General features: G+C 51.1%; 10 protein-coding genes across 10 annotated transcripts; 7 read left to right on the top strand and 3 right to left on the bottom strand.

Annotated features, from left to right (window-relative positions):
• Window positions 1–834: 834 nt before the first annotated feature.
• Window positions 835–2,590, top strand: PMZ80_007163 (uncharacterized protein; the record flags this gene model as incomplete). The annotated part of the gene is made up of 2 exons (XM_064875571.1): window positions 835–1,727; window positions 1,771–2,590. 2 exons carry the CDS (start codon window positions 835–837, stop codon window positions 2,588–2,590), a joined length of 1,713 nt encoding a protein of 570 aa, XP_064728836.1.
• A 192-nt stretch (window positions 2,591–2,782) lies between these two features.
• On the top strand, window positions 2,783–6,469 carry PMZ80_007162 (uncharacterized protein; the record flags this gene model as incomplete). Its single annotated transcript, XM_064875570.1, has 5 exons — window positions 2,783–2,814; window positions 2,858–3,472; window positions 3,884–4,501; window positions 5,086–5,757; window positions 6,199–6,469. 5 exons carry the CDS (start codon window positions 2,783–2,785, stop codon window positions 6,467–6,469), a joined length of 2,208 nt encoding a protein of 735 aa, XP_064728835.1.
• A 1,709-nt stretch (window positions 6,470–8,178) lies between these two features.
• Window positions 8,179–10,332, top strand: PMZ80_007161 (uncharacterized protein; the record flags this gene model as incomplete). The annotated part of the gene is made up of 1 exon (XM_064875569.1): window positions 8,179–10,332. The coding sequence occupies one exon, from the start codon at window positions 8,179–8,181 to the stop codon at window positions 10,330–10,332; it is 2,154 nt and encodes a 717-aa protein (XP_064728834.1).
• A 173-nt stretch (window positions 10,333–10,505) lies between these two features.
• On the top strand, window positions 10,506–11,640 carry PMZ80_007160 (uncharacterized protein; the record flags this gene model as incomplete). The annotated part of the gene is made up of 2 exons (XM_064875568.1): window positions 10,506–10,528; window positions 10,749–11,640. 2 exons carry the CDS (start codon window positions 10,506–10,508, stop codon window positions 11,638–11,640), a joined length of 915 nt encoding a protein of 304 aa, XP_064728833.1.
• Window positions 11,641–11,786: 146 nt separating this feature from the next.
• PMZ80_007159 (uncharacterized protein) lies at window positions 11,787–13,727 on the bottom strand (the record flags this gene model as incomplete). Its single annotated transcript, XM_064875567.1, has 3 exons — window positions 11,787–12,562; window positions 12,619–13,558; window positions 13,722–13,727. 3 exons carry the CDS (start codon window positions 13,725–13,727, stop codon window positions 11,787–11,789), a joined length of 1,722 nt encoding a protein of 573 aa, XP_064728832.1.
• A 489-nt stretch (window positions 13,728–14,216) lies between these two features.
• PMZ80_007158 (uncharacterized protein) lies at window positions 14,217–15,518 on the bottom strand (the record flags this gene model as incomplete). The annotated part of the gene is made up of 1 exon (XM_064875566.1): window positions 14,217–15,518. One exon carries the CDS (start codon window positions 15,516–15,518, stop codon window positions 14,217–14,219), a length of 1,302 nt encoding a protein of 433 aa, XP_064728831.1.
• A 344-nt stretch (window positions 15,519–15,862) lies between these two features.
• On the top strand, window positions 15,863–16,475 carry naa20 (N-alpha-acetyltransferase 20; the record flags this gene model as incomplete). The annotated part of the gene is made up of 2 exons (XM_064875565.1): window positions 15,863–16,065; window positions 16,112–16,475. 2 exons carry the CDS (start codon window positions 15,863–15,865, stop codon window positions 16,473–16,475), a joined length of 567 nt encoding a protein of 188 aa, XP_064728830.1.
• A 528-nt stretch (window positions 16,476–17,003) lies between these two features.
• On the top strand, window positions 17,004–17,933 carry PMZ80_007156 (uncharacterized protein; the record flags this gene model as incomplete). Its single annotated transcript, XM_064875564.1, has 1 exon — window positions 17,004–17,933. One exon carries the CDS (start codon window positions 17,004–17,006, stop codon window positions 17,931–17,933), a length of 930 nt encoding a protein of 309 aa, XP_064728829.1.
• Window positions 17,934–19,846: 1,913 nt separating this feature from the next.
• On the top strand, window positions 19,847–20,803 carry PMZ80_007155 (uncharacterized protein; the record flags this gene model as incomplete). Its single annotated transcript, XM_064875563.1, has 1 exon — window positions 19,847–20,803. The coding sequence occupies one exon, from the start codon at window positions 19,847–19,849 to the stop codon at window positions 20,801–20,803; it is 957 nt and encodes a 318-aa protein (XP_064728828.1).
• A 338-nt stretch (window positions 20,804–21,141) lies between these two features.
• On the bottom strand, window positions 21,142–22,365 carry PMZ80_007154 (uncharacterized protein; the record flags this gene model as incomplete). The annotated part of the gene is made up of 1 exon (XM_064875562.1): window positions 21,142–22,365. One exon carries the CDS (start codon window positions 22,363–22,365, stop codon window positions 21,142–21,144), a length of 1,224 nt encoding a protein of 407 aa, XP_064728827.1.
• Between the last annotated feature and the right edge of the window lie 242 nt (window positions 22,366–22,607).

The following is a 22,607-nucleotide window of genomic DNA, read 5'->3' as shown; positions in this document are numbered from 1 at the left end:
CGTTGAGTATGTATATGGACCTAAGAATAATGCGGCCTCCACGGCAGATACTGCGCATTCAGATCTGAAAGCTCGACATCGCGGACTGTTTCGCAATGATTTCCACAATAAATTGGTCGTCAACCAAGGTGCTTTCCATTCCATGTCTTCGGCAATGAAAAGGACGCCATCTATCGCAAGTTCGATTTGTACAGTACTCGAGTAGAGTAGGGTGCGAATCGAAAACTGCGGCATCAGCCAGTACTGCACGTCTTGACTTGTGGGGACACTGACCCTAAGGACCCCGCTTCAACGAAGCCGAATGCATCTGCTGATTGGCTCTTTCCAAGCGATCCTGAATCCTGAATTCAAGCTCGAACTGCTCCTGCTGCTGTCGTTATTCTCGCGACTTGTCAATGCGCACCTCTGCTTCTTCTCCCTGCATTATGTTCATCTCGCGATAGGTACAATGGACATTCGCATGATTATGGCGATCGGCAGGTACAATGGGCATGGATCCAGGCCACGCTGTTGAACGTCCGAACCGTAAGGCTGAGAGTAAGAGTCGTACAGCACCAGGTGACTATTGACATTAGCTGCAGTATGTGGCTGTGTCTAACCCAGTGCTGTGGGGGACTATCATGCAGGTCTCTATTGCTTCACCTTGCGAGTCTCTAGCCCTGCTGTCGGGGCTATTCAGCCTTTCTTTGTGCTCTCGGCCATCATGATTGAGTCTTTTCTCTCGCCTTTGCGTCTTTCCGACCACAGAAACGCGCATCCGGTCCGCAGGTATTGCGAGGAACAGTCTTCGACCTCCAATCCATCACCTTCGGGCATACAAGCTTTCCTGTCGCTATGGATCCTCTATCAATCGCGGCAGCTTGTGTCGGGTTGCTGAGCGGTCTCACCACGGTTTCGACGAAGATCCGCAGTCTTACGATAGATGCGAGAAACACGAACAAGGAAGTCAACGCCTTGCAGAGCGAGCTCGATTCTTTCCAAAGAAGCTTGAGTGTCTTCTATGGGAGCGGACTCGCGGACAACTACCCCGACCACCTTCGAACGGACCTCGATACCATCATCCGCCAGTGCAGATATGTCGTTGATGAGATTGACAGCTTACTTGACAAGGTTTCGTCTGGCAGTCTCAGTCAACAGGTGCATTGGTCATTCACTGTCCGCGATGAGGTGCTCCGCCTGCACCGGAACTTGGAAGGCCATAAATCAGCCATAACGATAGCGATCGCTTTCGCATCAATGTCGATGAATCGTGGTATGAAGAGTGACACCTCAAGTATTAGGAGCAAGGCGGCTCGCATACCAGAAATTCAAGGCCAACTGGCTGCAGTTTTAGAAGCAGTTCACGCGCTCAACAATAGGGATTCTTCGCAAAGACCACATTTGAGCCCAGCAATGCAGCGTTTCTTACAAGAAGCATACACTGAAAGCATCAATGGCTCGCTTGTTCGCAGCAATACATCCAGAACTTATGGCTCGACGCTTCCCAGCATCACCGATCCCTTTGATGACCCTAAATTTGTAATCGAAGCATCGATGCCTGAACAGCCTGGTCTAGAAGTTGATGACGGTTACCAGTCGGGCAACATGACGCCGCACTCTACGGCAACACTCCGTGCTAGGCTTGACACACCACTATCTTGCGAAGCTCCTCTACAATCCTCTGCGTCACTTTCAACGACAAACACTAAAACTCGTGTGGTCCAGCCGGTCCAGTCCGCGTCCAGAGCGTCGTTGCAACCCTCCCGCTGTGCCTTCCCTGACAAAGTTGAGGAAGGCCCCAACGCCTGCCTCGAATGACGGTGCTGCCGATCGAAAGCCACGTTTCTCCTTGGCGAGACTTCGGCAAAAAAGGTCGTCCTCAATATCGCCACCAGACAGACTTCCGCATCCTTCAGCTTCAATTACTTGTGACTCGCTGCTGGATCTAGCATCCGTATTATCCATTCATGTTTTCGAGTTCATCTCCAGGAATGATTCCGCCTTTGAACCAACTGCCAGAAACACCTACGAGCTCAGTCTGGCTTCAGCACACTCTTCCAACAACGCTCAGAATGATGCTATCCTCCAGAATGCGGTGCATTTGCATCAAACAGGCGATGTCGAGTCAGCTACCTTGCTACTGAAAGACCTCGCCGGGAAAGGGCATATATCGTCCCAAATCATGTATGCGCTTTGCTTACGACACGGGTGGGGCTGCACGCCTGACCCAGGAGCGGCCGTCGCCTATCTTCACACTGCAGTCAAAGTGGCAATCGGATTCGAGCGCCACGCCCGAGACAACGACACACACTTACCTGAGATAGCGTCCGATGAGCTCAAACTTGCTCTTTTCGAAATTGCAAATTCTCTTCGATATGGCTGGGGCTGCCCAACAAGCGCGGCCTCCGCTCGAGCCTTTTACAGAACTGCTGCTGAGCTCGGAGATGTTGACGCAATGCATGAGTTGGCGTGGTGCTACATTACAGGGTTCGGTGGCAAGAAGGACAAGTTTGAAGCAGCGCAGGTTCTGAGACGAGCTGAAGGACAAGGATCAAAGATGCTTGGGAATTCGTGGATCTGGAAGGAGAAGTATGATGCGAAGTCGTGCTGATGGCCGCCAGTACGTCATGAAGTGCAAGAGCAGGAGCAGACACTCTGACACACGTCGGTCCGCAGATGTCTGTCACTACTGCGAGTCTACTTACAGTACCAATGTTCCACTACTGCGTACTGCGACCGACAATCTAACCTCTCGACCCTCCAATCTTGATCTAGCAGATCCGAACAGTATATCATCTACAAGATGTCTGAACCCTTCTCAAGTGATGTTGCGAGGTATGTCCATGAAAGACACAATGGGAGTATCTAACTGTTGCAGACATCTCCGCAGTGCAATCGTCACACTTACTATCACGAACAGGACGAGTCGAGCCGAATACTACATTCATGCCCAGGTTCTTTGCAGCGAGAGTCCCTACTTCGTGGCAATGGCCAACTTCAAGGAAGGCGATAGCAACGCAGTGGACCTCAAGGAGATGGATCCAAGGGCGTTCGGTGTTGTGGCAAACTGGTTCTACTGCAAGACGATCCCAGAGGCGAGGGGCTGGAGCGACTACGAGCTGCTTGTCAAAGCCTACGGCGTTGCTCATCGACTAATCATGGCCACTTGCCGAGGAGAGATCCTTCAGCGACTCAAAAACTTCTGCCTCAACAACAAGCTGCAGCCTCAGCATCTGTTGATTGTGGCTGGGCTAGGGCTTCCAGCAACAAGTGGCATCGTGCAATTTGCCACAGACCAGCTCTGCTATGAGATGGCACGGTCTGGCTCAACTATCTCATCTGAGAGCGCACTCGATCCTGCGGATGCTGAGTTGTTCGCTCTGGGCGGAGAGTTTGTGGTCTTTGTGGTGGAAAAGATGGTCAAGGCTTTCACCTCTCACATGCCGAAGACTGGGACGACGCTACCTTGTCCCGCGGCCGATGAATCTGCCAAGTATGCATAAGCAGTCAACGTCAAGCGCGTATGGGTCGCGTGAATGGGCACACTTCGATATCGTGCCTTAAAGCCACGTCTTTCCTCCTATCTAAGCCTCGAAAGGACTTTTGCTTGAGGACGTACTGGCAGCTGTCCGAAAGAGATCTTTAGCGACTTCTGAATGTTTCTGAGCATTGAGCCAATTCGCATGAGGCCAAAGGTTCACCTTCACTAGACTTACGGCATTTCACTTATGGGTCACGTGCTTTATCATTACCTGTCTCTTGCTTTCTTCGCGCACGATATCCAAATCAATTCATCCTTCTGTAATATGGCACTGTCGCAGGACGAGAGCAACCATGGCGTCTAATGCAGCAACCAGGTTTGCTTTTCAAGTGCTCGATTATACTGGGATCTAACCCTTGCTAGATGCTTCAAAGGTGATGTCATGAAAGTCACCATCAAGAACGATACCGAGACTGCCGACTGGTTCATCCATCGATCACTACTCTTCGACAAGTCCCCATACTTCGCCGCATTACCAAATTTCAAGGAGGGCAAGGAAAACCATGTCGAGTTGCAGGACATCGATTTCGAAGCCTTTGCTTGTATCGTTCAATGGTTGTATGCAGGAGCCATAGACACGAGCATCGCAAAGAATCCCGACAATTGGCTACTCATACTCCGAACATACGCGGCTGCAGATCGACTCATGATTTTCAAATGCAAGAATCAAATGATGGATATCTGTAGGGAGCTTCATCGCGGAGTCTGCGGGCAGATACATATGCTTAGGACACTGGACGAAATGGGTTACTCGTCAGACACCTTGATCACGAGTTACATAATAGACCAGATCTCGTATGATGCTGTTGACGATCCGGCCTGGGCGATCGAGGAAGAGAAGGGTGAAGACCAGTTTCTTATGCGAGGCGGTGAGGTAGCATATGCTCTGACGGCTAGAGTCATCCAGCGTTCACGCGAACGCATCGCATACCTGGGGGGACCCTCGGACAAAGATGTCAGGGATCCCGCTTCGTTGAAAGGGTGTGTGTATCACGAGCATGCTATCGGGGAGAAGTGTTATCTTGAGGATACTTGACAGAATAGAGAGAGGAATCGCACGCATTGAGGAAATTACAGAGATCACGAATGATAGAAGTGGTGAGCAAGCGGCTAGGTGTGCTATAGCGAGCAGCCTTGCAGAGTATAATCAATCTTGACGAGATTTCTGATTACGGTGCGACTTTTGTAGTTCGCGTACCGCACGCCTGGTTCGGTGGTCATTATCGATCAGCTCCTAGCACACGACAAATATCGATGCTATGCCATGGCGCAAGGAGATGCGAGTGACAAGGAAAAAGTATGAGCAGAGTGGGCCGGCACCAGCAACTTCTACCGAAAGTGAAACCTTCATTTCGTCAATGCGCCAAGATCCGGTCTTCAACTGCTCGCTTACATTTGTGCAGCGACGCTCTTCAAATACGCAACTCACAGTTCCCTCCTCCAAATCCCATACACTGGAATACCAGCCGCCCTTCCTGGTCGTGAACGATGGCACCTACGTTCAATACAAGGTACATGGAATCGAAGTCGACCACAGATCATAGAACAGTCACTAACAAGACTAGACTGCTCGAGGGCGACCTGATCAAAGTCACGATCCACGACGACAACCAACGGCTCGACATGCACCTTCATAAGACCCTACTACGCTACCGGAGCCCGTACTTTGCCGCACTTGACAACTTCAAAGAAGGCGCCTACAACGCTGTTGAGCTAGAGGACATGGACGTTGAGGCCTTCAGATACGGGCTCCATTGGATGTACACAGACAATCTTCCCTCTGAACAGTGCGTAAACACAGACGACCTTCTGGTCAAAGCCTATGTGGTGGCAGACAGACTGTTGATGCGGAAATGCAAGAACATGATCATGGACAGCATCCGTGAGTCTTTTAAACATGTGGTGGGATCAACATCACTAGTCACTGGCCTCGAGACCGTTGAGTCTTTGGGTTATCCTGCCTCCAGTCAACTTGCAAGATTCTTCATCCATGAAATCCAGCATGAGTTTATCAAGGGAGTCGGCGCAGGCCGTGAAGAGTGGATGCTGAAGATGGTCGAAAAACTTCGCGGCGATCGTATCTCAAGCATGTTCTGCGAGATAGCACTGGCCATATTGTGTACGCAGACGACCACCGACAGCAAGAGCGCGAGTGTACAATTGCCATATGAGGATGTCGGGATATATCCATCAGGCCGCAGTGGCTGTGTCTACCACGACCATGGGGAAGGGGAGGAGTGCTATTTAACTAAGAGCTCGCGAGTTGTCAAGGATTGAAAGGAAAGCCAGGCAATTGATATCGGAAGACAAAAGCATATCTGATATCTCGATGCTAACTTTGAGCCTGTGACCAAGGTATCGTAGGTTGTGTTGGTAGCATCTGGTCAATCTGCAGCCACGGCTTTTGAGGCAGCCCGAGGTGCACGGAGTCAGGAGTGAGGTCGTGACTTCCACTTCACGTTCGCGACGATTTTCGCAACCACTCTCAGGCTTGCGCTGTTCATGCAGTTCTCGTCCCAGTTCGGCTCTCCACACTTGGAATGTGCTGTAGACCGGTCACTGAAATTTCATGATCTTCGAACGTTGCTTATACGAGCTGTGATGGCACAATCTGCATGTAACAGGTACAGTATCTGCGTCACTACACCATTCCTGTGTCAAGCACTAACAATAACCAGCTCCTACACTAGTGACTTGGTCAAGATCAAGGTGACCCAAGGAGATTTGACCGCTACATTCACGATCCATGAAGCTGTTCTCGTCGCCAAGAGTCCATACTTCGCAGCTTTGAGGAATTTCAAAGAGGGAAAGGAGCGCGCAGTCGACCTCGACGATCTATCACCAAAGACTTTCGATCACATCGCTGAATGGCTATACTCTGACTCGATACCTAAGTACGAAAAGACACTGCACGACTACCTCCAGATGCAAGAACATGGTGTTAGATAGTGTGCGCGAACTCTACCGTCATCGAGACATGAACGCCGAAGATTTGCTGAAGATCGGAGCACTACAAATGTCAACCGATTGTATGCTTGTGGGATTCGCCATGGAACAATTCGCACACGACATGATCAGACAGTCGCACGCGCTTATTACGGATGAGACAAGAGACGTTTTCTTGTGAGGAGGCGACTTTGCGGTGACTCTACTGAACACTGTTGATGGGTTCGTGCAGCACTACAGAGGATGCTGTGATGTCGGAGGGTTCACAAACACTTGTCAGCACAAGAACCCGAGTGAACTGAAGGGCTGCTGGTATCATGAGCACGAGGAGGCGCAGAGCTGTTATTGTACAAAACCGAAGCACTTCCAGGCAGAGGGAAATCCCGCATGTAAATTTGCGATGAGATACCACTGGGACCTTCTTGAGAGTCAACGAGCGAAGGTAGAGGAAGAGACGCCTCATCCCTGAATATGTAAGATCTCACGTACCTTGGGCACGGAGGAGGATATCACTCGGGGGCCGTAAGGATGAAGGCGTATCAGATGAAGTACAACTCGTGGACTGAGACAGCTAGAATCGATGCGAGATGCTATGATGGTGTGTCAACCAGTATCGTTATTTGCACAATTCCTGCGGCTCCTTGGCGTAAGATAAATTTAGGGAAACTTCTGCGAATAATTTGTGGCGATCGCCAACAGAAAATCGACCGTACGCGATGCGACGCGTTAAATGCAGTGCTAGGCTGATATACAGCCTCGTCGGAGAAGTCTACAACGTCTTCCTATTGGCTAACGAGATATTCTAAGCTCTTTCGCAGCTGTTCAAATAGCAGGGCAGCTCTGCCGATGTCCGCCGAGGAGCCGCAGGAGTTGTGCAAATAACGATATTCTAGGACCAGCTGTATTGAAGCTGCGTTCCATGCTCCTTGAACCAGTCGAGCCAGTAATGGCATATCCATCAAACTTGTTTGTTCTGTTTGCACTGCTCAGCGCGTCGGAACGCGTCTTTGGGTAGCTAGACGTGCCAGTGGCATGCCTTCATTTCCGTCTCCTCCGGATATCAGTCAAGGTCAATTGTTGTCGCCCAGACTGTCAATATGCATTCTTACAAGACGTTTCTGCCGAACGGGCGCATAGTCGGCACTACTTCCTATCTGCCGATGCCGCTAGCCTGTTGGATGGCGCAGCTGCATCAGGTCCACCCGCCGGAAAAGCGGAGTGGCCGCCATACCTGCCCAAATTTGTGCTTGAAGCGGCCATTCCGCTTTTCGGACGGGTGAGGTCGTACCTTAAGCGCCAGCCATATTCGTTCTTCATCACGATGGCGCTTCAAAGGCCACAGCGCCAGAGAGTGTCTCCGCACTCGCCATGTGGCTTCGCCTGGTCGGCGGTTCGTTCTTACATAAAACGATTTACTGATCACTCAAGAAGGCAATTGGTTGTGTTTCTCCTACAACATAGGCCACCAACGCGACCGTGGGTACATAGGTAGGCGGAGAAGCTCTAGAATGCAAGGCACTGACAATAGGGGAACCCACTCACCGGCCAGATCCTCAAGCGTTCCTTACCTGGTCGTGCTATGTTTCAACCTTACCATTCGGGCTGTGCCCGGTGGGTGCAGCTTTAACACAATACCCCAACGACCTGTTCTGTGCTCTTTTGGACTCTGATACTCCAATGCAGTACACTTCTCTATGACAGACACTCTGAACATGGCTGGCTACATCTATGAAGGTTTCTGGACAGACTGGACCAAAGGCAACATATGGGGTCTCACATTAACTTTGAGCCCGACGAATGCCACTGTACTCACCAATTCGCTGACAGTGTTCGTCACTCTTTGCGGTGTTCAACTCTGGACCATTCTTCGATATATACTGCACCAACGAGGTGCGCCTCTCCAGCCGGAAGCGTCGACACCACATCTGAACAAACAACAGCTGATACTGAGAAATGCGGGCTCCGCTGTCGCAACGGCCCAGCTCATGCTTGAACTGGCATGGACTTCTCGAACAAGCAAAGGCAAACCATCCTCGCGCGCATATACTATTGGTCTGTCTGCTATAATATACGCAGTCTTGTTCATGGCTGCTGGAATTGCTTCTAATAAGGCAATAAGCACTGTTTTGTCAAATGGTGGTTCGTCAGTCCTTCTGGATAGCAGTGATTGCGGTATCTGGAACCAGACATATTACGATATTGCGAGCGGTAGGAGTCCCCAAAGCGAGGAGGAATTTGGCCTGATGATTCAACATTCTGCCAAGCGGCTCCGCGATAGCCAGCTCAGTCTTCAATATGCTCAAGAGTGCTACTCGTCACAGGCCTCTATGGCCGAAAGGGCATCGAGGTGCAACAACTTCAAAGCCTCGACTGTGGGTTGGCAGCCGTTCCAATCAGGCTCGTGTCCATTCCGGTCGCAAATGTGTAACGAAGCAGCAGAGACTGTGGTCCTGGACACAGGGACAATCAACTCGCACGACGACCTTGGCATCAATGCTAAGCCAGCTGATCGCCTTACATACCGAAGAATCACCACATGTGCTGTTCTCAACGGCACGTCTCACGTGAATGGTTGGAATGGCACAGTGGAGAACAGTTTGAGCCTCGCGCCTTCGTCAGAGACTGCTTATGCATTTTATGGTCCTTCTCTTCAGCAGAAGACACCATGGACGTACTCGTATTCAAACTCGGCGTCCTTCTACACCAATAACAGCGCCATTTCAACCAAACCATATCAGGTAGCTGTCGTCAAAGCAGATCCTACATCAAGTGAGAATGACTTCGAACCGATCTCGGCACTAGCACAGCAGTATGCTGACCTGAACCTGATCTTCATGACTTTTACCGGCACATACTTGGGCTCGGTCAGAGATCTGTGGTTTTCTGCTCAGAAGGAACGATACTTCGATAACAAAATACCTATGCTGCAGAAGCGATATGAGCGCGATGACGCCATCAGCACTCTGGGCTGCACAGAGCAGCATCAATTCTGCACCAGTAACAACAAGACTTGCACAGGATTTCTTGCGTTCCAGCAAGTACAGGACGTCGTACATTTCAATGCTGCCCTTACCCCCAACCAGAATGCTACTTTCGATCGGATCATGCGTGCTGTCGCTGATTCACTCCTGTTTCATATTGTGCAAAACCTTGGCGCGACTTCAACGCCGTTACTGGCAAGCAACGGATCAATGTTCGGTAAAAGCGGTGCGGTGGTGTCACAGGTCTTACCCGACGACCAGTGGAAGCTTGAGCTGAGGTATTGGCACTCTGTTGCAATGGCCCAACTTCAGCAATCAGTAGTCTCGTGGGCTACCGGAGCGATTGCTGCGAAGCCACAAGGTATCCAGGCCTTACTGAAGCCTACGGAGCCGCAAGATGTTTGGTTTTGCAAGAACATGGTTGTTCCATCATTTTCTTACCAGTCGTTCAGCGTCGTGTCAATTATTTTGGTCGTGACTTCCGGAGCATTCATCACTACAGTCAGTCTGACCGTCGAACAGTTGGCGGCCCTGCTTCAGAAGCTATTGAGACTCGACGAGCCGGATTCGCGAAAGCACTGGGAGTATGACGACTTGCTTGAGCTTCAGCACAACAAGGCTACAGCTCGATGGGGCCCTCCAGCACCGCCAAAGGATGACGGATATCGTCCAGGCTGTCATCGATGCGAGCCAGGAACGAACCTTGTGTCCAAGGTGACAATGTCAGCTTCCAACGACCACATAGCTTCTTACCAGAGAGAGTCTGGGTCCTCCCTGCCAAGCCGGCACTCAGGGACGATCACCAGCCGCGGCAGTCTCGAATATGCTTCACCACAGGCGCCTGTGAGCGTGCTTGACGAGAAGGGGAAGGAAGGTTGGATATGAAGACGCTGTACGGCATTCAGTTTGAAGAGGGGATGCAACCTCCCAGGAATATGTTGGTCGCCGGCTCAACCCCCTTGCCAAGATTACCGCCAGTGAATTGGCCCGGAGTGACGAAACCTTCACACGCAGTAGGGATTCCTTGCATGAGTCCGGCCAACCTTCACCTCGAAAACATGAAACAGATCAGTCAAGCAAGGTAGTGAACAGGCCGCAAATTCAGAACACTCCGCCTTCTCTTTGTTACACCTTTCAACCTCGTCCTTAAGCTCTTGCGCAACCACAGGGTCAACTCAGTCCAAGCTCAATTCAAGACGACCGATAGTGCCATTCCAACTCAAAGCGAAAGGTAAGCTTCACCGTCCCCCATGAACAAAGCCTCCATCACACCTGCACATCGCATACTGACTCGCACCCAGCGCAACCAACGGCGACATCACCATAATCTTTACCAAGACAGACAGCACAACCGAAGCGACCTACACCATCCCAAGACGAACCTTGCTCGACTCAAGCCCATACTGGGGTCCGCTCTTCAACTTCAAGGAAGGCAAGGACAACGAAGTCTACTTCAACAATAAGAAACTGGATACCATTGGCTTCGGCTATATATTCAACTTCATCAGGAACCCATATTTCGAAGGCCTGAGAGACCTCGCCAGCCCCGACGAACTCGCACGGGAATATACTGTCGCGGATGGACTGGTGATGTTTCACGTCAAGAACGAAGTGATGGATTACCCACGGGCAGCACTGAAAGAGCAAGACATTGGCGATGACACTATTGAGATTTTGCGAGTCGTCGAAGACCTCGGACGACCGATCGACTGTCCACTTGCGCAGTTTGCCCTTGATGCTGCGGTATGGAGGTGGGTATACGGTCGGCCTTTCGGAGGTGGACCCGGCCTCGATTCTATCATATCTCATTATCTCAGAAACATCGCTGGATCAGACTATAGGCATGAATTCATGGAGAAAGTACGAGTCGGGATCAACAAGATGCTGACTGTTGGTCTGAGGGTGCGAGGCGTGTACTGGATGTGGGGCGAGGAGCCGACGTTGATGGTGAGAGGGTCAAATCAAGCGGAATGCAGCCAGTGGAGATATACGTTGCAGATGACCTCGGATGCTGGTCGGTGGTCAACGACGAGCGATGGCAAGAGAATGCGCCCAGAAGATCCTGCCAGGGCACGTGGGTGTCTATATCACCATTATAGGTATGCTGATGAGGAGGGTGATGGTGACTGGGAGACGAGGCAGCCGCTGGAGGAGTGGTCGACGCTGGGGACTACGTCAGAAACAGAGGGGTGAGCAAGGATTGATGAGCGAACTGCACAAACTCTGTCTAAAGACGATTTAGTCGGCTTGGGGAGGGCCCCAGAACAAGTATCTTGCGCAAGCTGCGAACGTGAACAGATCGTGGGGAGCAGCTGGATATTCTGCAACCATCGATCCACTTAGACATGCCTTCTCCGCGCCCACTGACTCAAATACTCCCTCCCCTCCAACCGATAAGTATCAGCCTCAACATAACACCCACCCTGCCCCTGCGTCTGCAACACAAGGTTCAAACCCCTGCTATCCTCATCATACGCTGGCCAGAACGGCTTCTCCAAGCCTGTGACATTCACAAGATCCAGCGTCTGTGGTACAGCGTCCGTCGCCGCACCAACTGCGTAGCTGCCTTTGAACACACCGTTGGGGTTGCCATCGTATGCAAAGTTGATCCACAGCTCACTCATGAGGTTCCTCAATTCTGTATAGCCTGCCCACGGACCGACCCACTCAGGGTTATTGAAGACAAAGGCGATCTCGGATGCGTGTGCGACGCCTTTGTACTCTGGTGCGAAGCCACCAGTTGTGTCCGTATATGTTGCGTTTGTACCGTTGACCCACGCTCGGGTATTAAAACGGTAGGTATATGTCTTCGCATCACCAGTCGCGAATTTCGTGTAAGAACGTGCATCATCTAGGCGTGTCGCGTGGTAGAAGGCATCTCCGAGAATAGCGGCGATACGTTTGTACTGATAGCCATGCTCTTCGAAGCGCTCGGTGCCGGTGTTGGCGGGTATGCCTACTGCTGGATCGTCTGGGTAGAGTTCCATTATGCGGCGGACGGCGAACTCGGGTAGGGCGAAGCCTGTGTCGTTGAGGACGTAGGAGAAGAGGTCCTCGTTTGTGTTGATGATGCCGTTTGGTGGAGCGTTGTCTGTGCCTTCGTCGGTGTTGGAGCCTGTCGGGATCGGTCAGCTGGAATAGGGTCATGTATGGCTTGTTAACATTGCTTACCGTATAGATGTGAGACCGAGCTTGCAAATTTACCGGAATGCAAGGCTTCAGTGGGAAACATAGGTATGATATCGCCGTCGACGGTAGGATACCATCCTGGTCCACCATTGATCAAGGTGCTGCTGTTGAGGTACGGGTAGATAGCTTCGTACGGTACGGTCCTGAGGCACGCCAGCGTATCAATGGCATCGGAGCAGTTGACGTTCTTGACAATGTCGTCGTAGATCGGCTGATACCAATCCGTGCCATTGTACCAAGCCGTAGCTGCACTCCCAGACTCCTGGATGGAACGATGGAACAGCCCGTCGGTGCGTCCACCATAGCTCAACAATAGTTGACCAACCGCGAAGGATCCGCTCGACTCACCCCAGATCGTGACGGTATCTGGATCGCCGCCGAAGGCAGCCACGTTTTCCGAGATCCACGCGAGCGCCTGCCGCATGTCACGAAGAGCGATGTTCGCGTTGCCAGTTCCTTGGATCTCAATCGAGTACATGTTGCCCCATCCTCCTTTGCGGTAGTTGATACTAGCACCGATGATTGGCCTACCTATTTCGACAGATCGCTCCACGATGTAGCTGAGGTTGTACCTTGCCAACCCGCTTGTGCCGACTTGGTAGCTACCGCCATGGATCCATAGCATGACAGGGAGTTTAGTCTTTGAGTCAAGACCTGCTGGTCTGACGAGGTTGATACTAAGGCAGTTCTCACTCATACCATAGATGGCATCTGAAGTTGGGTTATTATCGGGACAGGCATGGCTGTAGTTCTTGGCTGAGCGGAGGTCGGACCATGGCTCGTTTAGTGCTTGTGGTATTCGAAATCTGTTCTGACCACCAGCGTCTTGAGCGTAGGGTATGCCGAGGAAGGCATCCTGGTTGAAACTCGGCAGGTGGACGCCTTCATATGTACCGTTGAGAACTGCCACCTGTGGTTCCGACTGTGCAGATGTTAGTAAAACAGAGCAGCAGAGTAACAATGCAGCTATGAGTTGATTCATGTTATGGTTTGGCGTCACAGAGCTGCGGCTCGAGGGACAGAACTGCAGAAGACATCTCGCTACGATTTATGCAGGCTAAAATGTTTGAGTACCACGACACCACCTTCATGGTTGTGACATCGAATCGTCGGGTCATACTCAATTTGTCCTACCTGACCAGGATCAGCTTTGATGGCTAGCTACTCATCTGCGTGCTAATCAAAACCTGGCGGGAATCGCCGCGACAGGGTTTGGAAGGAGCAGCCCGCTGCTGGCGGTCTGGAAGCGTTCATAAATTAAGCTCGGACTCGATAGCCCGATAGACGACTTCGAAAAGTCACCCGGGTTCTGTTGTACCATATCGTATTTTTCAATAAATGCCACACCCATACAATGATACGAAGTTCAATACCATCTCTGTACGCATGCTAGCCTGTATGTCTGGTCCAAAGGAAATGCCAACCAAGAATAGTGTGAAGGATCCTGCCCTCTAGTTTCATCGCTGCGTCAGTCGTCAATTGTCCATATCTCATAGGCGGGGGTAAGCCATGTGTAGGGCTGCGCGACCCTGACTTGAATGGAGCATCGCGGCACGCATGACTTCGGCTTCACCACACCGTCACTGAACCTGTATTTCCCTCCTCGAGTTCACAGAAGGCTTCCAGCATTCATCATTGTACTCAATTCCCCAATTTCTTCTGAAGCCCTCTAACACTTCTCCAACCGCCTTGCTCGCATGCCGCTCTCTACACCGTCGATCCCAATCACCAGCTTGAATGAGCATGATGCTAGTCTCGACGAGCTCCTCTTCTGTCGTCAGCTCTTCGACCAGATCTCGTACAGATTTCAGTCTCCGAGTTGCCGTCAGGAGGTGCTGGCGGTGTTCAGTTAGCGTGTCTGTAAGACTGTACAGCAGAGAAAGCAGCTCGTGGGTATTATTAGCCAGAGCTTGAAGAGAACTCAGTGGATTCTGGGACGCTGCAGATGTGGGTGAGCTCGGCAGAAACGGCAAAGTTGCTAACAACGAATCCAACTCAGCAACGAGAAGCTCTATTGTTTCTTCAGGCAAATCGTAGATGCTGGACGGGAGGGTGATTTCTCGATGCTGATGCGACCGGTGCGTCGCCATGGAAGTGTACGCTGTGCTGAGTCTCTGCGCACTGTTCTCAATGGTAAATCGTGCTCCCAAATTGTCTTTGAGCGCAGATGTTGTTCTTTCAATTACTCCTCCTGATTCCGACATTGCATCTGCATTGGCGGATATCCTTGTTATTTCTTCCACATCATGTATCCTCCTTTGTAGCGTAGGTGGGATCGAGTCAAAGGCCTCATCGTCCGAATCAGGCCCATAATCTGACCCGTCATATAAGGATTCTGTCTTTCTGTGGGTGCCCATGCTTGCCCATTGCTTAGATGGGCTCGGAGGCTTCCCAGGGGACTGAAGCATGTCACTGTTCCTGGTCGTCGGACTGCGAGGAGTGTTTGGTATGCTCAGCTCGTGCATGTTGTGAAGATCGCTTGGACTCCGTAATGTGTCGTCTGGGTCGCCCTCTTGGAGCCCTTGCAAAGGAAAACTGTCTTGTTCATCGAGATCCTGATTCCACGCGTCTTCCAACTCATCTGCCAAATTCCCGAGACCTGCATTACTCGCCAGTCCCGTGCTGATGTTGCTACCAATACTCAGTCGGGAAGATGACGGCCTCTTGAATCGCGAGGAGGTAGGCCGTGGCGTAATGGGAGAGTGTTGAGGCATCGAGGATTGTGACGAATGCCTCGAATGGGATGGCGTCCCAGCATGACCATTGCGGTAGGGGCTGGACGGTTGGGAGTCATGGTTGGTTTGGATGCTCGGTATGCGCAGGGACCTTCGCTTCCTTGTAGTGCTCGACGGGGAGGTTGGCGTGGTCGGTATCACTGTCATTGTTGCTGACATTTTACGACTGTGTATGCAATGTCATTGAAGCATGCTGTAATAGTCGAAGCTCATTGCATCGTAGGTTACCTCGACAAACCGTGAAGTGATGATACACGAAGCACGAACGGCCATGGTGATACCCTGCAGTGCCGCTGACGACGGACTTCCGGGGCGCTGCGGATCCTTTTCCCCGATTGGAGCCAAGCCTAAAACGCCTCGAAGAATCTCGAGAACCATTTCCCTTCAGGTCGTCTCTTAGAACGCGTCGAATTGCAAAGTCTGGCCTTTTCAGGAGCTGAAAGTGTGCTGGAGGATTTCCCAAAAGGCTCTGAGACCGATACTGACTCACCATGCCTGTGATCAGACGCGTCAAACCAGCGGACTTGTTTCATTTGAACCTCTGCAATCTCGATCCTTACACAGAAAACTACGATATCAGCTTCTACCTCTCCTACTTGATGAAATGGCCATCTCTTTTCTTCTGCCTGGAGGAGAACAATCAGATAGTAGGCTACATCATTGGCAAGGTTGAAGCATCGCCAAACTACCTACAGTTCGCCACCCTAGCATAGTCATATGCCGGAGCTAATTATATGCAGGTCTTCACAACACTATCTTCCATGGCATGGACATGTCACAGCATTGACCATTGCACCTCAGTATCGCAGGTTAGGCTATGCTCGTTTGCTCACACGCGCTCTTGAGAAAGCTTGCGAACAGCAGGATGCTTGGTTCGTGGACCTTTTTGTGCGTGAATCGAATGGTTCTGCTATCAAGCTCTACGAGTCGCTGGGCTACAGTGTCTTCCGTCGTGTGGTGGACTACTACTCTGATGATATAGGAGGGTCGATGAAAGGTGAGGATGCTTTCGACATGCGGATCCCATTGGCGAGGGACAAGACAAAGCAGCACATTCGTGAAAACGGGCGTGAACATCGGGTCACCGCAGAGGACGTGTTCTGAAGTTCGAGTGTTCGAAGCATGAAGTCACTATCTGAGACGTACGTATACTAGTATGCCAACAGCTGTCAGAAGGATTCCGTCGGTGATCTATCATCTCTTAAAACTCAAAATGAATCCAGTCGACCTAAGAATGGTCGTAAGAATACTAGCATTGCTGACTCTACTCCGAATCCAGACGCATAAGAATGCCAGTCGCCAACTCGCTGCACTTGGAGTCCGGGAGAAATTTCTTACCAAGTGTCACTTCATCAGACAACAGGGACGGCACTGTGTGTTTGCCGCGGCGCAGAACAAAGCCAAGGAAGTGTGCACATTCTCCTGACACTGTGAAAACGTCGTCAGTCTCCATCAGCCACACACCAGTCAACCATTAGAACGACTCGATCGGAGACAAAACCCCGCGAAAGCACACAGTATCTCGATCTGCGAGTCAAACTCCGTCAATTTCAAGGGACAGGTTGTTTTCACAAACAAGTTCCTGCTGCTATGGCGTCTCTGTTATCCATACTGTTATTGTGCTCCTTCGGTATGACTTCGAGTTATGCCGTGCTGCTCATTTGTCAACATATCCTCGAGGTCCTGAAGCGACCTCTGGAAGGCTGGTCATCTATACTCAACGTCAAGCCTCTGTGCGACGATTCTGCGCAGTGGTGCTCTCAAAACATCGTTGTTCTGCTGATACTTGTCTCGGCATGGCGCGCGAGCACAGCTCACTACGAAAGTATACTACACATACACGTCACATATTCTCACAAATCGGGTCTTACCAAAGCTGAGAAACAACAGCTTCAGAAGAAAATTCTCGTCCGCTCCTCATCCAGCTACATCCATACAGTCGTCAAGGCCGTGCTACTCATTGGTCGATTCTCCATATTGCTTATGGCGATGCATGGCGATGCTGTCCAGCAACGCTGTGCTACAGCCTCTATGACGGATCTCAGTGGTATCATGAGATTAGCAATTTGGATGATATGGATGTTCTTTGTCCACCGCCGCGTTACTTCCCTGCCATACGGGCCACCTATCATGCGAACTGCTTGCGCTATTGTGCCGGAACTGTCGCCGCCAATTTTACACCCGCTGGGCTCAATGTTGACGTATGATTCACTTGTGGAAATATGCCTCCTGCTGCCGATCATGGTGATAGCGACGCCTCTGCCTGAGCATCTTTCTGCCTGGCTACTTGCCCCAGCCAACATATTCATGGCGAATATCTGTCCAGTCTGCAGCCCGACATGCTTGTGGAAGACTGCTACCTTGGATGACCGCATCCAACGATTGGGCAGATATCAGGACGATAAGTGTGTGCATTGCTGGGACAAATGGGTGACAGGTCAAAAGGCTGCTGTGTTGCAATGCGAGCATGTTTTCCACGACGAATGCATGTTGGATTGGGTCAAGTCTTCTGGCAGCGGATGTTGTCCGGTCTGCCGACAACCTATCTGGCTTGAAGATTGATCGGCGACTGATCGTCTGTACTCACTTCAGTGGTTGGAGACTAGGGCTCGAATTGGGATCCTTGTCTGTTGATGTGCAAGTCCCTATGCCCAGGCGGAGGAGTGATTGAGGACTATTAGCAGTGCTACTTCATCTTGCTACCATACAGGCATGCTAGAGTGTGTTCTGCGAAATGACCAAAGACGGGCATAGCACGGCAAATGATTCAGGAACTATCATTGCTAATCATAAGGGATGGACTGGCCTCTGGGACGATGGGATCGTCGACAGAATCTTGCCCATTACATTTTTATCCAGCAAGACATGCGCACAGACTTCTTGTTCTGTGGCTTTCACTCAGTAGTGCAAGCCGAGCTACGAACACCTGCTTCTGACCGGTGTAGTGAATCTAGGTGAATAGTTCACATCATTAGCGCGATAGTGCATCAATACTCACGCATTCCCACCTACCTCACCCATACGTACTGTCCCAACAAACTCAACACTTGCCCTTCTCCAACAACGACCGTCGACCAGAGTACACTGGCGCTTTCCATTCAGCTTTTGATGTGGCTTCGATTCTCAAAATGCTTTTGCGACAAGTATTAGGCAGTGCACTCTTTCTCGCATTATTCTGGCACTTTGCACTCAACATACTGAGCACTGCCGAACACTTCGAAACAATCTTCCTCACCGTTGCTCGCAAAGCACTGCTACTCACACTGTGGCTCTGCTCGGCATTCTTCGAATCTTCCGAGGATCACACCAAACTCATTGTCGCGCACCTAATCTCACACCATAATATGAAAGAGGACACTGCATTTCGCACACAGATGAGCGTGCTCATTCTACAACACACCTATGCCCGTTCAAACGCCTTCCTGGGCTTTGACCTGCTTGATACTATCTATCGAACAACTTGTCAAATCTGGCTTGTTTCCGGTTACAGTCTTTCGGTCAAGCTGTCATCATGGGTCATTTTCCATTTGATCAAAACTATAGCTAGCGGATAAGATTGGCAACATGATGATTACCCAGTTTCCCGTCTGATACGGGACGTCGTGCGACTCAATCTTCCTCTTTGGATCTTCTTCCCTCTCAGCTTTCTTCCCATCCTAGGAGACGTCGGTCGCATCTACAGATACGAAATATACATGCGCATTTCGCTCCTTCTACTCAGCGTACTTGGAGGCATCCTCTTGTCCCCCGACCCAGATCGAGCAGCTGGTTACTGGCTCCTGGTTTCAGATTTCTGTCCTCTCTGTCGGGGATTGCAGAAAAGATGGAGAACATTCAAGGTCAACAACAAGAAGCAGACAGTGGCAAAATATCAAGGAGAAAACTGTACATTCTGCTGGAGTGATTGGAAGAGAGGGGAGATGATAGCCGTGCTTGAGTGTGAGCATGCTTTCCATGAGGAGTGCTTACTCGGATGGGTCAATAGACAGAAGCAGGTTTGTCCGATATGTTCGAGAGAATTTTGAAGGATCAACAGAGTACTGAGAGCATGATCAACTTGACAATGGCGGATAATTGGCCCACCTGAGCGTCACAAATTGGCTCCTACGACAAAAGTCCTACATAATTGCTGGCTAGTGTCGACGTTAAACGAGCAAGAACAGCGTTCAGCAAACTCAGAATGAAGTGGCTCTAATCGCTAACAGAGAGTCACAGTGATGGGAAGGTTGGTTCACAACAGGTGCGAGATCCACCACCGAACATGGAGGAAGGGACACTCACGGTGCGCTGCATATTACAATGGGCAGTCGCGTTGCAAGGCCAAACGGCAAAAACGCGTCGTCTGGAGGGCACCAGCACGTCGTAAACCTTTCAAGACCTTCTTCACTTCTGTCTACATTTCTCCCACACCGCTACACTCCAGCAACAACCAACTTCCAACATTCTCGTTGATCCGATCACCACAAGTCATCAACATGAGTCCATTAACCTTTTACATGCTCGATTCGCCCATTCGTCGATGTATCGCAACCATCATTCTCCTTGCATACTCGATTGCCTACCTTTTCGACTTTCCCATGCTCTCAAAAGCACAGACCGCACTCATCCTTCTTTCAGCCAACTACCAGGCAATTGAGGACCAAGCAATGATGGTCGTCCGACATATCAACCACTACCACAAGGATGCCGCCTATGGTTCCATCTCATGTTTCCAAATCGAGTACGAAATCTTCACTGGACTCATCAATACACCAGACATCATGGACTCCCTGACGACTATCACCCATGTTTACCGACTCTGGTTCTACTTCCTGCTCCTATCGCGTACGAACGCTACCATCAAGACTTCATCATGGGTACTCTACCACTTCCTCAAGATTTCAGCACTCCTGCTCACCTCCCAGTACCAAGACAACCGCATGCTCATACTCCTCCACCATCTCACACAATTTTACGGACACGTGACCGGCTGGTATCCTGCCAGTTTCCTCCTTGGCGATCTAGGCAAGATCTACCGGTACGAGGCCTACATGTGTATACCGTACGTCCTCGCTCGGGTCCTGGCTGCGAAAAGCACAAAAGCTACCATCAAGCAACAAGACACTTACTGGTGGAACCGACCGATTTTTGGGCATTGCCCAGGTTGCAAAGGAACGCTGAAGAGGTATGGCACTGTCACAGTTTCACAAGTCCATATTGAAACATGTACACCGAAAGGTTGCCCGCTGTGTTCGAGAAAATGGGAACTTGGAGAAACTGTTCCTGTTTTACCCTGCCAGCACATCTACCATGAGAAATGCTTGGACTGGGCTGTGGAAGAGCTGCAGAAAAAGAGCGTCTGTCCAGATTGTGCGAAGGAGTTATATGGTCAATACAGAAACGATACAGCCAGGGGCCCCCGGGTACCGGTCACCGGAGTCATGGATCGATAAGACGTCCCCAGGGGGAGTAACAAGAGCGTACGAGAAGCAAGGTGCTCGTGAATGTGGTATAGTTCGTGATACAGGATGGTCCGACCGAGCACAAATGTCGAAGGGATGGAGAGTCTTTGCAGATGATTGCATTCTCTGGTGAGTCGTCACGACTATCAACGGTGTCCGTAGGAGAAAGCTGTATGGCTGCAGCCAATGTTGCGTGTACTTTGAGTCTTCGGTCATCGGCAATGAACTAGACGCAATTGTCGACCACGCTCCGATGTCTGACTTACATTCATCCACGCAGTCGAAGCACTCTATCATCCGTTGGCGGATACCTCACGCCAAAATCCCATCTAACCCCCCACACAACAACCCATAAAACTCCCCCCACACAACAACCCATAAAACTCCCCCCTCGTAACCCCCGCCTCCTCCCCATCCCACACCATCTCCAAATCCCGCGGTACTAACCCCTCCACCACCCCCACCAAACTCCCTGGGCCCTCAACACCCCTAAACATCGCAGTAACATGCAAAACCTCAACCAAAGAATGATGATTCAAACCAAGCAACATAGCCGCAATCGCAAACACAATCTCAAGTAACTTGTCCCGTGACCCACCGAAAAGCAACCACATGTTCAGATACCGCCATGCTGTGCCCCAGGGTCCACTCGTTGTGTGTAGGTTGTTTTGGGTGCATGTGATATCAAAGGGGTCGGATTCAATGAGTTTGTATTTGTGGGCGCCGGATTCCCAGGGGATATGGTGGTTGGCGTGGGATGTGGGTGTTGCGTGTGATCCGAACATGGATTGTAGTTCAGAGGGGGATAGCGGGGGGTTCGTAATATCCCTAACTCGTAGGTGTATGCCCCAGAGGGCGCGGGAGTAAGCGCCGACCAGATCTTTATCTTCGGGGGCGATGCGCTTTACGGCGACGGGTTTCCATGTTAGGATTAGATGCGCGGGGGCGGCTAGGATCTCTTTGGTTTCGTTGAAGGCGCGGTTGGAGACGAGATGGTGGGCGAGGGTGGGGTTGATTATGCCGTTGCACGCGAGCGCGCGAAGGAGAGAGCTTGGAGTTGTATCTGTGTCTAAGTCGACTAGGTGTTTTAGGAGATTTCGGAGGGGTGGGAGGAGGATCCGGAGCGCCATGAAGTGTTCTCGCTGGTTGCCGGTGTGGAGGAGGTGTTTTAGCTTGGTGATGTTGATATCTGGGGGGAGGAGGTCTGGATGTAGTTGTGCGATTGAGGCGAAGAAGAGGTATAGCTTGTTGAAGAGCGCTCTTGTGGCGAGGATGGTGAGGGGGTGGTTGGCGGTGATTTTGCTGATTGTTTGATCTATGATGCGGCTTGCCGCTGTTCTTGGGACGCGGTGTTGGCGGATTTGTGAGCGGATTGCTGTCCAGGCGGCTTGTGCGGGAGTTGTCGAGCCGTGCAAGTTGTCCTGCGAGGTACTGGGGGCCCCCTCGTGTTCGATGTATCGAGTTGGAAAACTAGGGCTCTGCTCGGTGGTCGGTGGGGGGTCTGTATGTTCTCTTAGCTTTTTGATGCGCTCCGCAAGGGCAGCTGTATCCATGATGACGGTCTACACGCCGGGTAGACCGATTTTAGAACCACGACTCCACTCACAGATGGTTGATGGGTTAAGATATGAGCTGCGTGCCCGAGTACGCTCAGCCGCTGACCCATGGGAGGTCTAGTGACGATGGCTGCGGCAGTGTTACGTCCTGATGACTCCGCGCATGGGTATCACCAGTGCCCGGTGCGGCACAGTTGATATCAGCCCTGCAGAATGGTCACCCGAAGGACCGTGGTTAT

This window comes from Knufia obscura (genome assembly GCF_036327395.1).
Source record: "Knufia obscura strain CCFEE 5817 isolate CBS 148926 chromosome Unknown scaffold_8, whole genome shotgun sequence".
NCBI classification, from domain to species: Eukaryota; Fungi; Ascomycota; class Eurotiomycetes; order Chaetothyriales; family Trichomeriaceae; genus Knufia; species Knufia obscura.
This window is presented reverse-complemented; position numbering and strand designations above follow the sequence as displayed.